Source organism: Propithecus coquereli, unplaced genomic scaffold, assembly GCF_000956105.1.
Source record: "Propithecus coquereli isolate 6110/MARCELLA unplaced genomic scaffold, Pcoq_1.0 Scaffold223, whole genome shotgun sequence".
In the NCBI taxonomy this organism is placed as follows: domain Eukaryota; kingdom Metazoa; phylum Chordata; class Mammalia; order Primates; family Indriidae; genus Propithecus; species Propithecus coquereli.
In genome coordinates, this window is record NW_012147523.1 from 4,302,961 (window position 1) to 4,315,221 (window position 12,261).

The window sequence follows — 12,261 nt, forward strand, 5'->3', positions numbered from 1 at the left end:
TCCAGAAAGCCCCATCTCTTAGCCTCTGTAACTATCATGCTGACTCCGTGCCAACTGCCAGGCAGTTCTAAGGACTTTCGTGTGGACTCGCCCCATCCTCAAGGGGCCCTATGAGGCAGGCATCATTACTGTCACCACTATGCAGATGAGGAAACTGAGGCACAGAGTGGTTAAGAAACTTGCCCGAAGGCTCGCAGCTAAGTCGTGATGGAGCTGGATCTCTCGGTGGGGACAGTGTGACCCCAGAGCCCAAGCTTTAACCACTGACAGTTCTGCCTCTCCAGTATCGCCTCCGGTTATTTACATCTTTGAAATGAGAAACTAACATTAACCCGCCCGCAGAAGCAAAGAGAACTATCCTACCACACCCTCCGCACCCAGAACCCTAAGCAAGGCCAGGGTTTCCCATTGTTTCTCGCCCGGCTTCCTGCCTCTCCCCACCCGTCAGCACTTGCTCCTCCCCTTCACCTCCAAGTCCCAGTTACCTGAAACAGATAGAGCTTCTCTGCCAGACTCTTGGCCAAGTACACGTCGATCTGGGAACAAGGGAAGAAGACTTAACCAGGAGGCCGAGCACAGCGCCCCCTGCCCCGGGACACGCACACTCTTCACACTCCGGTTAAGGACTAGGGGCTCGGCGGGGTGGCTTGCGGGAGAAGAAACCATGTCTTCAAACTACCCGTGCCCAGGAATCCCTCCCGACAGCTCCAGGGGCACCAGAACAAGAGTTCGCCTGGCCCCTTACCCGGTTCACTACAACCCAGTGGGAACACACCCTCCCCTGCTGCCCTGGTCACGTTAAGCGCTTTTCTGAGAGGCTGGGCAGGTGAGGACGTACCTGTGCGTGTGCTGCCTCTGTGCCCTCCCCCGACCTATCCTGGACCAGGTGGTCTACAAGGCCCCTCTTGACCGCCTGGGCCCATTTTCTTCCTTCCCAACACTAACCACCCCTTCCCCTCCGTGCAGCACTCGTCTTCCTGCTTCCTGGCTCTTCCCTTGAGTCACCTGGGCCTTCGCATGTGCTCTTCCCTCCACCTAGAACACTCTTCCCACGTGCCTCACCAGCCTTCCTTGTACCTGCATCCTAAGGACTCGGCTGAGTCACCACTTGAGCAGGAAGCATCCAGCCCCCTGGCTACACGGGGTGCTACCTCTATCCTCCAAGTCCCCTGGGCTCCCCCTGGCTCATCGCCAACCAACCCTATTGTAACTCCTGCTACTGCAGCATAGTCGTGGCTTCAATGCATTTAAAAAACTCAAACCCAAAAACTTAACAGCCCCCAAGCAAGAAAGAGCCACCTCTACTCATCCCCAGGGACCTCCTCCTTGCCTTGCCCCTCCCACTTAGAGGTTAGGCTCTAGGTACAGGGAGGCTGGAGGGGATTACTTTTTGCCCTTTGACTTCCCAAGGTCTAAGTTCTGGGTTGAAAAGATTCTGAAGTGTAAACAACCGTCTCTTTTCAGGCCACCTCTGGAACCTGCCTCCTCTCCCTCACGTCCTGAGACTCCTTCTTCGTCAGTGTCGCCAGTAAGCCTCCAGGGGGCGGGGACACTGCCCCGCTCACTGCTCTGTCACAGCCCCCCCACCACCACCGGCACACAGTGGGTCCCGTGAGCAACTGCAGAATGGCTCAATCCGGGAAACCTGGGAAAGGAGGGGGAGCTGCCGAGCCCATTCATTCGTTCGTTCATTCACTCATTCATTCAACCAGCAGTCACTGGGGATGGATTAAGTGCCAGGCATAGTCCTTGGCTTTGCAGACACCGTGGTGAACAGAACAAAAGCAAATGAACTGAGATCTAGGGGCTGGCAAGTGCTACGGCCAGTAGGAGGCAGGGCCGAGGTAAGAGCAAGGCAGAGACCCAGGAGGGTGTGCAGGAGGAAAGCCGCGGGAGGGCGGGCGGCAGGGAGGCCTCTCTGACAAGGCAATGTTGGATCAGAGAGCCGAGGGCAGGGGGGGCGTCAGCCGTGCAGGTGTGTTGGGGGCAGCAGAGGGGTCCAGGCAGAGGAACAACAAGGGATGGGGTTCCCAGCATGCCAACAGGTCCCAGACTGGCCTGAGGATGCGTGGAAGGGGCCCACTCCTTCAGCCCCGTGGGTGGAGAGCAGAGTCACCTCCTGTATGACTGGGTCATCCTCTTCATTGGCCATACTAGGGGAGAGCCGGCCACGCAGTTCTCGAGCTCAATCTGCAAAGGAGAGCAAGAGACCTGAACCATCGGTCCTGAACCTGAACCATCGTTTACCAAAGCACTTCTGGGGCACCTTTTCTGCGAAAGGCCCTGCACTGGGAAGGAGGAGCCCGTGACAACAAACCGACTTTTCTACATCCACCGTGAAGTCAACAGTGGACAGCCAACTGTATACCCCATCAGCCAAAAAAAAATAAAGAAAAAGAGAGAAACCACCCAGCATCGGGTGTGAACAGGCAGACCCAACAACACGTGTCTGCTGTACCTGCGGGGAAAATAAATGACTGGTTTTAAGGGTTTCTTCACCACTCACAAAGATTGCGCCACCAGGCAGGTGGACGGAGGCTGGCAGGACCACAGCCATGATTAAAACACTTGAGGCCGGGCGCGGTGGCTCACCCCTGTAATCCTAGCACTCTGGGAGGCCGAGGCGGGCGGATTGTTTGAGCTCAGGAGTTCGAGACCAGCCTGAGCAAGAGCGAGACCCCGTCTCTACTAAAATTAGAAAGAAATTAATCGGACAACTAAAAAATATATAGAAAAAATTAGCCGGGCATGGTGGCGCATGCCTGTAGTCCCAGCTACTCGGGAGGCTGAGGCAGGAGGATCGCTTGAGCCCAGGAGTTCGAGGTTGCTGTGAGCTAGGATGACGCCACGGCACTCTAGCCCGCCCGGGCAAAAGAGTGAGACTCTGTCTCAAAAAAAAAAAAAAAAAAAAAAAAAAAACACACTTGAGAACTGAGGGCCACAGGGAAGCTTTAAAGAGCCACACACCAAACAGCAAGAATGACATCCAAAGGCTGTCTCTGACATTTGAGTTTCAAGTTGACTTTAACTCTAATCCCAAGTGAGATGACTGTTCTGTGTCTGTGGTCTAAAAATGACCCTATTCACACACTTCTCTCAGGCAATCAACACTACAACCCTGTGTCCCCATTTTATAACAAAGAGACAGAATAGAACTCGGAGACACTTTACATGTCTTTATCCAAAGTCACACAGCAAGCAAGATGACAGACTGGACTTCAAATCCAGGCCCTCTGACAGGTGACAGGTACAGGTACAGGTGGGGGAGTTCAGAGGAGGGCAGGGTCTCCCTGCTAGGGGAGGGGCACGTGGACCATGACCTCAGGGGCAGAAGGATTTGGACAAGGCTGGACAGCAGAGGGGAGGAGGAATCCCAGGAAGCACCTCCACCAGTACCTGGAGGGAAAGCTGCGGGTCTCCACGGTGAGGGGTCAGTAATTCAGCTGGGCTGACCCTTCCTATACCCAGAGAGGTGTCATAGTTAGGAAGACACCTGGGCACCTGCAGACCTCAGCGGTTGCCAGCTTTTGGGTAAGACCAGAACAGTTTTTGTCTTATCTACTTGAAACATGTGAACTACCTAAAAGGGCATAATACCTTCACCATGGGATTCAATGTCATCTAAGCCCCCTCCCCAGCCACCACCTGAAGCCGTCTCAGTTATCACAGGTACACATTCTGAACTTGAGATTGCTCAGGCCAAGCGCTGGCATCATCCTGCTCTTCCTCTAATCCCACACCAGCAAACCCTGTTGGCTCCACCCTTGAAGTACAGCCAGAATCCGGCCACTGCCACCAGCCCGCCCCAGCCTAGCCCAGCCAGCTCCTGATCACTTGCCCCATCACAGCAGCCGCCTCCTGACCAGTCTCCCCGCTCCCACCCTGTCCCCTGCGGTCTTTGCCCATACCCACAGCCAGTGATCGTTTTGGAAGCCAAGTTAGATCATGAACCTTCAAAGGCTTCCCCTCTCACTCAGAATAAAAGCCAAAGTCTTTATCATGCAATGTAGGCCCTAAACAACGCCTACCCCTTGACCTCTCAGACCTCATCTCCCAGCCCTCTCTGGGCCTCTGCAGCTGCTCTGCCCCCAATAACCTCACGGCTCCCCCATTTCAGGTTTTTGCTCAAATGTCACCATATCACTAAGACCTTCCCTGTCCAAATCAAAATTGCAAACTACTGCCCGCCCCAACTCCCTCCTCTGCTCTGGTTTTCTCCTTGGCACATATCACCACGTGACAGTTTACAGCTCTGCATCTGTCCCCACCTCCACTGCTACTAAGCCATGAGCTATGTGAGGGCAGCGATTATGGTCTATTTTGTACCTTGTGGTATCCCTAGTGCCTAGCACGTAGCAGGCACTCCATACATGTTTGTTGTCTGAATAAATGGACCACAGGAATGCTATTTAATAGGGAGCTACATGAGGATTTTGAGCAGAGGAAGATCTGGAGGGGGCAGAAAGAGAGATTGCAGAGAAACAGGTTCTCATAACAGTCCAGGAGGTGGAGGACTGGATGAAAATTAAAAACCAAAAATCAAGGTTTAGGTGCCTGCTACTGCACAGAGGGCAGTGTGGAGGGAGAGCCCGAGACCCCATCCCACTTGCACTGGCTGCCAAGTGCCACAGACACACGTCAAGCATTTACCTTCTCTGTGGACAACTGAGAGGTTGGGGACTTCCAGGTGATCAAGGGAGCAGATCACATCACTAAGAGGGTGTGGTCCAGGAGGTTCCCAAGACACACTCTTTTTCAGTTATTGCTGCACCCTCCTGGCCTCTGCCCAGCCACTGGGATCAGGGAGGATGCGTTGCCCTCTCAGCTGGAGAGCAGAGGTGCCTCCCTCTGGAGAGGACACCTGACTGGGTTAATGCAAACGGTGTCCCCTCCCTTCATTCTCCCAGCCAAGATGATCCAACTCAGTGGCTTTGAAAGTTTTCAGCCTAAGACCCACAGGAAGAATTAATTTCATATAAACGACCCAGAACACAGGCCGGGTGTGGTGGCTCACGCCTGTAATCCTAGCACTCTGGGAGGCCGAGGTGGGTGGATCATTTGAGCTCAGGAGTTCGAGACCAGCCTGAGCAAGAGTGAGACCCCCGTCTCTACTAAAAATACAAAGAAATTGGCTGGACAACTAAAAATATATATAGAAAAAATTAGCCAGGCATGGTGGCACATGCCTGTGGTCCCAGCTGCTCGGGAGGCTGAGGCAGAAGGATCGCTTGATCCCAGGAGTTTGAGGCTGCTGTGAGCTAGGCTGACGCCAAGGCACTCTAGCCTGAGCAACAGAGCGAGACTCTGTCTCAAAAAATAAATAAAAAATAAATGACCCAGAACACACATACAATTACATAACCAAAACAAGGTTTCACATAACCATAATTGTCCCTACTGTGTGTGATGCAGTGACGCTTTCTACTTTAGTTCATTTGACATAAAAATGTTGCTTACAGTCTCCCTAAGCTGATTTCATATCCCACTAATAAATCTCAATTTGTAATGTGAAAAGCACTGATCCAACAAGTCTCCCTACAGCCCCTCTTTCCTACCTCCAGCAACAACTGCAGTCCTTGTAAAAAAGTAAATCACACCATTTCCCTGCTTAAAACTCTTCAGTTGTCACATAAATAAAGTTCAAACTCCTTTCCATGGCCCTGCTAAGGCCTTCCATGATCTTGACCCTCATCATCCACTTGACTTGCTGGGCCTCCAGCCTACCTCAGGGCCTTTGCACATCATCTATTTCCCCAGGGCTGTTCAAGGCTAGCTCCTTTTCATTAGATATCATCCCTTGCCCCCCAGAAGAAAGATTCCTGACCACCCTATCTTAAAGAACCTCCCCCATCCCCTTCCTGGGCCCTAGCACCTCTCCTTGTTTTCTTTCCCTAGTGGTTCTTTTCATAATCTGAAAGTACGTGGTCTACCTGCTTAGTTGTTGTCTGTCTTCTGCACTAGGATAAAAGCTCCATGAAGGCCTCTCAGTGCTTCAGTTTCCTCAACCATAAAATAGAGATGATAATTATACTTACTTCATCAAGCTGTTATGGGGATCATTACTTTTTTAAGTCCAATGCTGTTCTCCCAGTTCCTAGAACAGTGTCTGGCACGAAGTAGATACTCATTATGGTACAAAGAATAATTTACATTTTATTTTCTCTTTGGCCCTATAAGTCAAGATTTATCCTCCCCAATTTAGAAATGAGGAAACTGAGGTTCAGAGCATAAATAACTTGCCCTAGGTGGAATCAGGACAGAAACCTGGGTTTAGCTGATGTCAAAGAGCTTTATTCTTATTCTTAACCACTATACTGCGTACCTACTTGATAAAAGGCAGTATGGTTTAGTGGGTAAGAGCCTGGACTCCGGAACAGAACTCCCCAGGTTCAAATCCCACCACTGCAACTTACCATCTGTGGCCCACCCTGAGTTGTCTAAGCTTGTATCCCTTCCTATTTTCCCCCCGTAACACGGGGATAGAAAGTACAGACCCCTAGATGACTGCGGTGGGGACGGGGTAGTAAGGTAATAATGTAACCTATGGGAAGGTTTGTGACTTGGCAACATGTTTTCTTCCAACGTAAGAAGGTATGATGAGACTTAGCCACAAATCAAGCGCTGCAAGCAAGAGCATCACCCATCTTACTCTATTAGCCCTCACCACAATCCTATGAGGTACGAGTATCTATTATCCCCATTTCACAGATGAGGAAATTGGCGTTTGCTGAGATCTCTTCCTTCCGCCCCCAAGCCCGACGATCCTAAAGCTAACCTAACAGAACGACCTTGTTTATTTACTGACACCTCCCCTGACCCAATGGTCAGAGCCGTATCCGCAGCGCAGCTGGCTCTCAATAAACACTGAATGGTTGCCTGATTAAATGAATGAAGAAGTCCTGGCCTCGCTCAGCACAGTAACCCAGCACAGCTGCGAAGAAGGGGCCCGGGTAGGCTTAGGTACCCTCCCCTGCACGTAAGGCGGGCCGCCAGCCAGAGCCACACTGTCCAATTGGTTTCGCCTGCCTCGCGGTGGTCAGGCCCCCTTCTCAGGCCCACCACGCAGTCGCCGCCACGCCGGCGGGACACCGGCTGCCCTCGGACAGGTGCTATTCCCACAGGAGGCCGGCCCAGCCCGGACGGAGCGGAATGGCTGGACTCTGAGTCACCGCCCGCAGCCTCGGCCGAGGCCTCCCTGACTCCTAGGCGGACCGGGAGATCGGAGTCCGGAGGCGGCCTGGGTCTACTAGGGCGGGCTGCCCGTCCTTCGCGTCTCAGTCCCGGGAGGCCGCCAGCCTCTCGGCACGGTGCAGCGCGGGCCTCCCCGGCCTACTTGGGAGCCCAGCCCAGGCCCACCTCCTGAGTGCGGTCAGGCTGAAGCCCGAGCCTCGTCGCTCCCGATGTGGGACCCACCTCTCCGCGGGGGCCGCGCGCGGGCGGCAGCAACGGCCCAGCTACCCGCGGGCTGCAAAGGCGGCGGTGGCCCGGCTCTCCTCTCAGGCGGCGGCCATGTTGCTGGTAGAGAAACTCCGGCGGACACGTGGGGGGAGGCCGGCCCCAGCGCTTCCTTTTACCCACAATGCCCCGCCCCGGCGCGCGCGGCCCCGCCCCTCCGCGCCGCGCCATTCATTCGGGTCGTGAGCCCCGCCCCGCAGCAGGGGGCGCTGATGCGCGCGCAAAACGGAGCTCGGCGTCAACGTGGCAGGGACAAAAACATACAACCCTGGCAGCGGTGGGATTCGAACCCACGCCCCCGAAGAGACTGGAGCCTTAATCCAGCGCCTTAGACCGCTCGGCCACGCTACCCAGATGAGAGCATTATCTTCTAGAAAAATACTTAATGCCTTTCTAGAGATTTAGTTTTCTTGAAATTGTAATATATTTCCGTCGGAGTTTCTTCACTTAATACGTACTTTTTGCTTGATGCCAATATAATTATTTAGACTATGCCATGCATTTGAAATAAAATATTTGCTCCAATATTTATACCGAAGCTTGTTCGAAAACTGAAAAGCAGTTGAAGAATCTGTGATCTAAGTCGAATGGTTAACCCGGAGACCCTCTCAGGTGTCTCCGGTAGAAGACATTGATCCGGGCAGAGCAGAAACACGCACCTGGGGCTCTGACGGCCAAATGAGGGGAGCTGGTCTGGGCAGTTCTCTCTGAAAAATTATGTGTTTAAATTTTTAGTTACACAAATACCACGTAAATTATTGCAAATATTAAAACTTTGCAGATAAGATACAAATAAATGCTCTGACCTTTCACTTCCATTCTAGTCCCCTCCGCAGAGGTAATACCAGTTTAGTATATGGTAAGGTTTAAACGTGTCCCCCAAATTTCACGTGATGGAAACTTAATTACCAATGTGGCAGTATTGAAAGGTGGGGCCTTTAAGAGGTGATTGGAGATCATGAAGGCTCTTGAATGGATTAATCCATTCATGGATTAGTGGATTAATGGATTAATGGTTTATCATGGGAGTGGAACTGGTGGCTTTATAAGACGAAGAGAAATTTGAGCTAGCATTGGCACGCTCAGCCCCCTCACCATGTGACACCCTGCCCCCCTGGGGACTCTGCAGAGGGTCTCCACCAGTGAGATGACTCTCACCAGATGCACCCCATTGGCCTTGAACTTCCATAACTGTTAATAAATAATTTTTCTTTTTAAATCACCCAGTTTCAGGTATTCCGTTATAAACACCAAAAACGGACTAAAACAAATATATTTCCTTCCAGATCTTTTCCTGTAAATTTGTATGGATATGCACAGATATATTCACATGGAGATATATAGCCACAGAAAATAATTTTGTGTTTATTGTGAATGGGTTTTTACATAAATATTATCATACTATTAATATAGATCTGCAATTGGCTGTTTTTTTCCACCGGACTACGTATTGTAATATCTATCCATGTTATGTATATGAATAGATATTTTAAAATACAGGAAAAGTACAAAGAAAAAATCATCCATAATCTCACTACTTGGAATTAAATTAATTACTGTTAATATCATAACATTACTGTTGATATATTAAATACTGTTAATATGATAAAATAAATCTTTTCCTATTTATAAACTGTTTATTAAAAGTTACACAGGTAAAAATATGAATATGTTGCCCTTCTAAAAATTCATTTAAAAATATATTCAACTATTAACAAATAAAAATTATTAGAGCATTACAAATAAAAGTAAAGCCTCCTTCCCAAACATCCTCCCCTTCCTATTGCTGCTATCATGAATTCGATGTCAATCCTTCCAATAATTTCTTATACTTTTACATATATATTCATGAATAATATATAGTATGGTTTTCTGTATATTTTTCTTTTATGTTAATGTTATCACATGGTACTAATATTATTCTAAAACTTTCTTTTCTCACTTCAACATTATGTTTCTGAGGTCTATTACAATGCCCATACAACTAATTCTTTCCATACTATGAACATGTTTCTGAATTTTTGCCAGAATACACATATGGCAGGAACTATCCTTGTACATGATTCCTTATGCGTGTCTATGGATATTTCTCTGGGGTACACCAAAAATGAAAGTGCTGGGCCATATGTATATTTTCCATTTTATTAAATATTACCAAATTATATGAACTTGGGTGACTTTTTTCCTAATTCTTCCTAGGTTTTCTACTTTTTCCTGGGTCAAATTTGGTAAGTTATAGTTTTCTGGGAAACAAAGCACTTCACTTGATTTTTCACATTTATTGTTATAAGAAATCTCAACTCTCCCTCACATCTGAGGTTTTGTCCCCTTTATCATTGTCTACCATTTCTCTTTCCCTTTCTCATTTGCATGTCTTCCTTTCTCCGTTAGTTCAGCTCGACACAAGCTGCTGAGTCCAATCTTTGGGGGAAATTAAGCAGCAACTCCGCGGATTCCGGAGATGCTCTAGACGTGTCCCTAGTAAGCCACAGAAATCACACTTCTGTAAAAAGAATTCTGGTTTCCCATTGATTTGTATTAAACATTTCAGGGACCAGATTCAAGTTTCCGGCTAATATCCAGTTGGTACACACCCCTAACATTTGGGCATGCCGTATCTCTCCCTCTCTTCAATCCCTCCTTAGCCCATTGTTTTCCTCTATTCACCTTTAACATAAGTAATGGCACGCAAAGATTTCATTGTGCTAGAAGAGTTTGTTGCTTTTAAAGGAATTTTTAAAAATAGAGAAGCTGCCACCTATTGAGGACACAGACCAGGCATTGTGGAAAGTTCAAAGCTAAATGAGGAATAGCCCTTGATGTCAACAGGAACATTGATCTAGTCATTGTATTTTAGTACCAGGAGGGACTTGATTTGTTTGTGAGTTGTGTACTGGGCTTTCCAAAAGGAAATAGCCCCACACTGAAGGATAATTGCTGGCATCTCTGCCCAGTCCTACTTTTCTAGGAATTGCCTGACCAGCCCAGAGAGGGTCCCTGGCAGCCACTTTTGTGCCGTGTGCCTCTACCCCCCTCCCCGAGCCATGGCTAGTGGGTTCTATGGTGGACATAGGATTCAGGTTGGACCAATCAGATTCTTTCTTGAGACTCTGAACTGAGACATAATGAGGCATTGATTTGTTAATTTAACTGTGTTGTGTTGAAATTAGTCTCAGAGACCGGCTGGAACTAGGGAGAAAGGGGGCTTTGGGGTGGCCATGCTCTTGAGATGAGTGGAGAGGCAGAGAAAGCCTGTGCATAGAGAAAGAGAGAATGAGTAAGGAAGAGCAGAGTCATAGAGAAATCCTGATGGTTTTCTGGCTCCCAGCTCAAGACCCTTCCCAAGGCCCAGTGGAATTCCCATTCTTGGACACATTCCTTTATCGTTGTCATAAATTCCCCTTTTCTGCTAGAGCGGGTGCTACCTTGTTGCTGTCAATTGTAACCAATCTGAGCCTGGCAAGGGCTCAGATGAAGCCAGAGATATTTCTGCCAGAACATTCTGGAGCAATTCGGGCCTGTCTCTACCATCACATACTGACCAGGATGCTTAAATAACAGGAAATCTGCAATCTGATCCTGGAAGACAGAGCCCTGGGCCGCCTTTTTGGAAATTTCTTATGTGAAATTTCAGATGTGAAATTCTTAAGCAGGAGAAGCAGAATGTTGCATCGGAACCAGCTCAAGCACCACAGATCCAACATTGCCCACTTGCCCCCTACTCCCAATGCAAGGGCTGTCAGGTGCAGGGTGTTTGTCTCCACATCCTAAGCCCTAGGCTGGGGGCAGTGGGAAGGGGTGTGGGGGCTCAGGCCTGGGTCCCCTCCGTTCTTTTTTTTTTGAAACAGAGTCTCACTGTGTTGCCTGGGCTAGAGTGCCGTGGCGTCAGCCTAGCTCACAGCAACCTCAAACTCCTGGGCTCAAGCGATCCTACTGCCTCAGCCTCCCGAGTAGCTGGGACTACAGGCATGCGCCACCATGCCCGGCTAATTTTTTCTATATATTTTTAGTTGTCCAATTAATTTCTTTCTAATTTTAGTAGAGACGGGTCTCGCTCTTGCTCAGGCTGGTCTCGAACTCCTGAGCTCAAACAATCCGCCCACCTCGGCCTCCCAGAGAGCTAGGATTACAGGCGTGAGCCACCGCGCCCGGCCCCCCTCCGTTCTTTACTCCCTTGCCCCCCAAAAGGAAAAGGATCTCAAACCTGTTCTGAGACCAAATGTTTTTGGCAATAAATTAGCATTCCTGGTAAAATGCTTAAGCATTTTTCTTAAAACATTGAATAGCATTGAGATTTGTGCTGGGAAACTAGCTTTCTACCCACCCATTTGACTGTCATTTGTTAGTGAAGAGTGCAGTGATCTTTAATGGAAGATTCTTTTCTACCTTGTCTAACAATAATTATCTGATCATTGTCTTCTTCTATAAAACGTCTCCACCAAGACAGAGGTCAGAAGAGTGGTTACCCTTGTCTGCAGTGATGTGGTGTGTGTTGCCTGGGAGGGGGCCTGAGAGAGCTTTCTGCCATGCTGGAAATGTTCTGTATCTTGAACTGGGTTGTTAGTACATGGATGTATACATAGGTAAAAATTCATCGAGCTGTATACTTAAGAATGTGCAGGCCGGGCGTGGTGGCTGACGCCTGTAATCCCAGCTCTCTGGGAGGCCGAGGCGGGCGGATTGTTTGAGCTCAGGCGTTCGAGACCAGCCTAAGCAAGAGCGAGACTCCGTCTCTACTAAAAACAGAAAGAAATTTAATTGGACAACTAAAAATATATACAAAAAATTAGCCGGGCATGGTGGCGC

At 49.1% G+C, this 12,261-nt stretch overlaps 1 protein-coding gene and 1 non-coding gene across 2 annotated transcripts in view; both read right to left on the bottom strand.

Moving 5' to 3' along the window:
- Nucleotides 1-7,581, bottom strand: part of POLR3E (polymerase (RNA) III (DNA directed) polypeptide E (80kD)) — a 29,369-nt gene extending 21,788 nt beyond the window's left edge. Inside the window, exons 1-3 of the mRNA XM_012644989.1 lie at nt 7,414-7,581; nt 2,117-2,190; nt 486-536 (exon numbers count right to left, since the gene is read on the bottom strand). Of these exons, the coding sequence (XP_012500443.1) occupies nt 486-536; nt 2,117-2,152 (87 nt within the window). The 5' untranslated portion in view covers nt 2,153-2,190; nt 7,414-7,581. The remainder of the gene's footprint in view (nt 1-485; nt 537-2,116; nt 2,191-7,413) is intronic.
- A 143-nt stretch (nt 7,582-7,724) lies between these two features.
- TRNAL-AAG lies at nt 7,725-7,806 on the bottom strand. The gene has a single exon. It is a non-coding gene; the product is annotated as a tRNA-Leu (tRNA).
- Nucleotides 7,807-12,261: the final 4,455 nt, after the last annotated feature.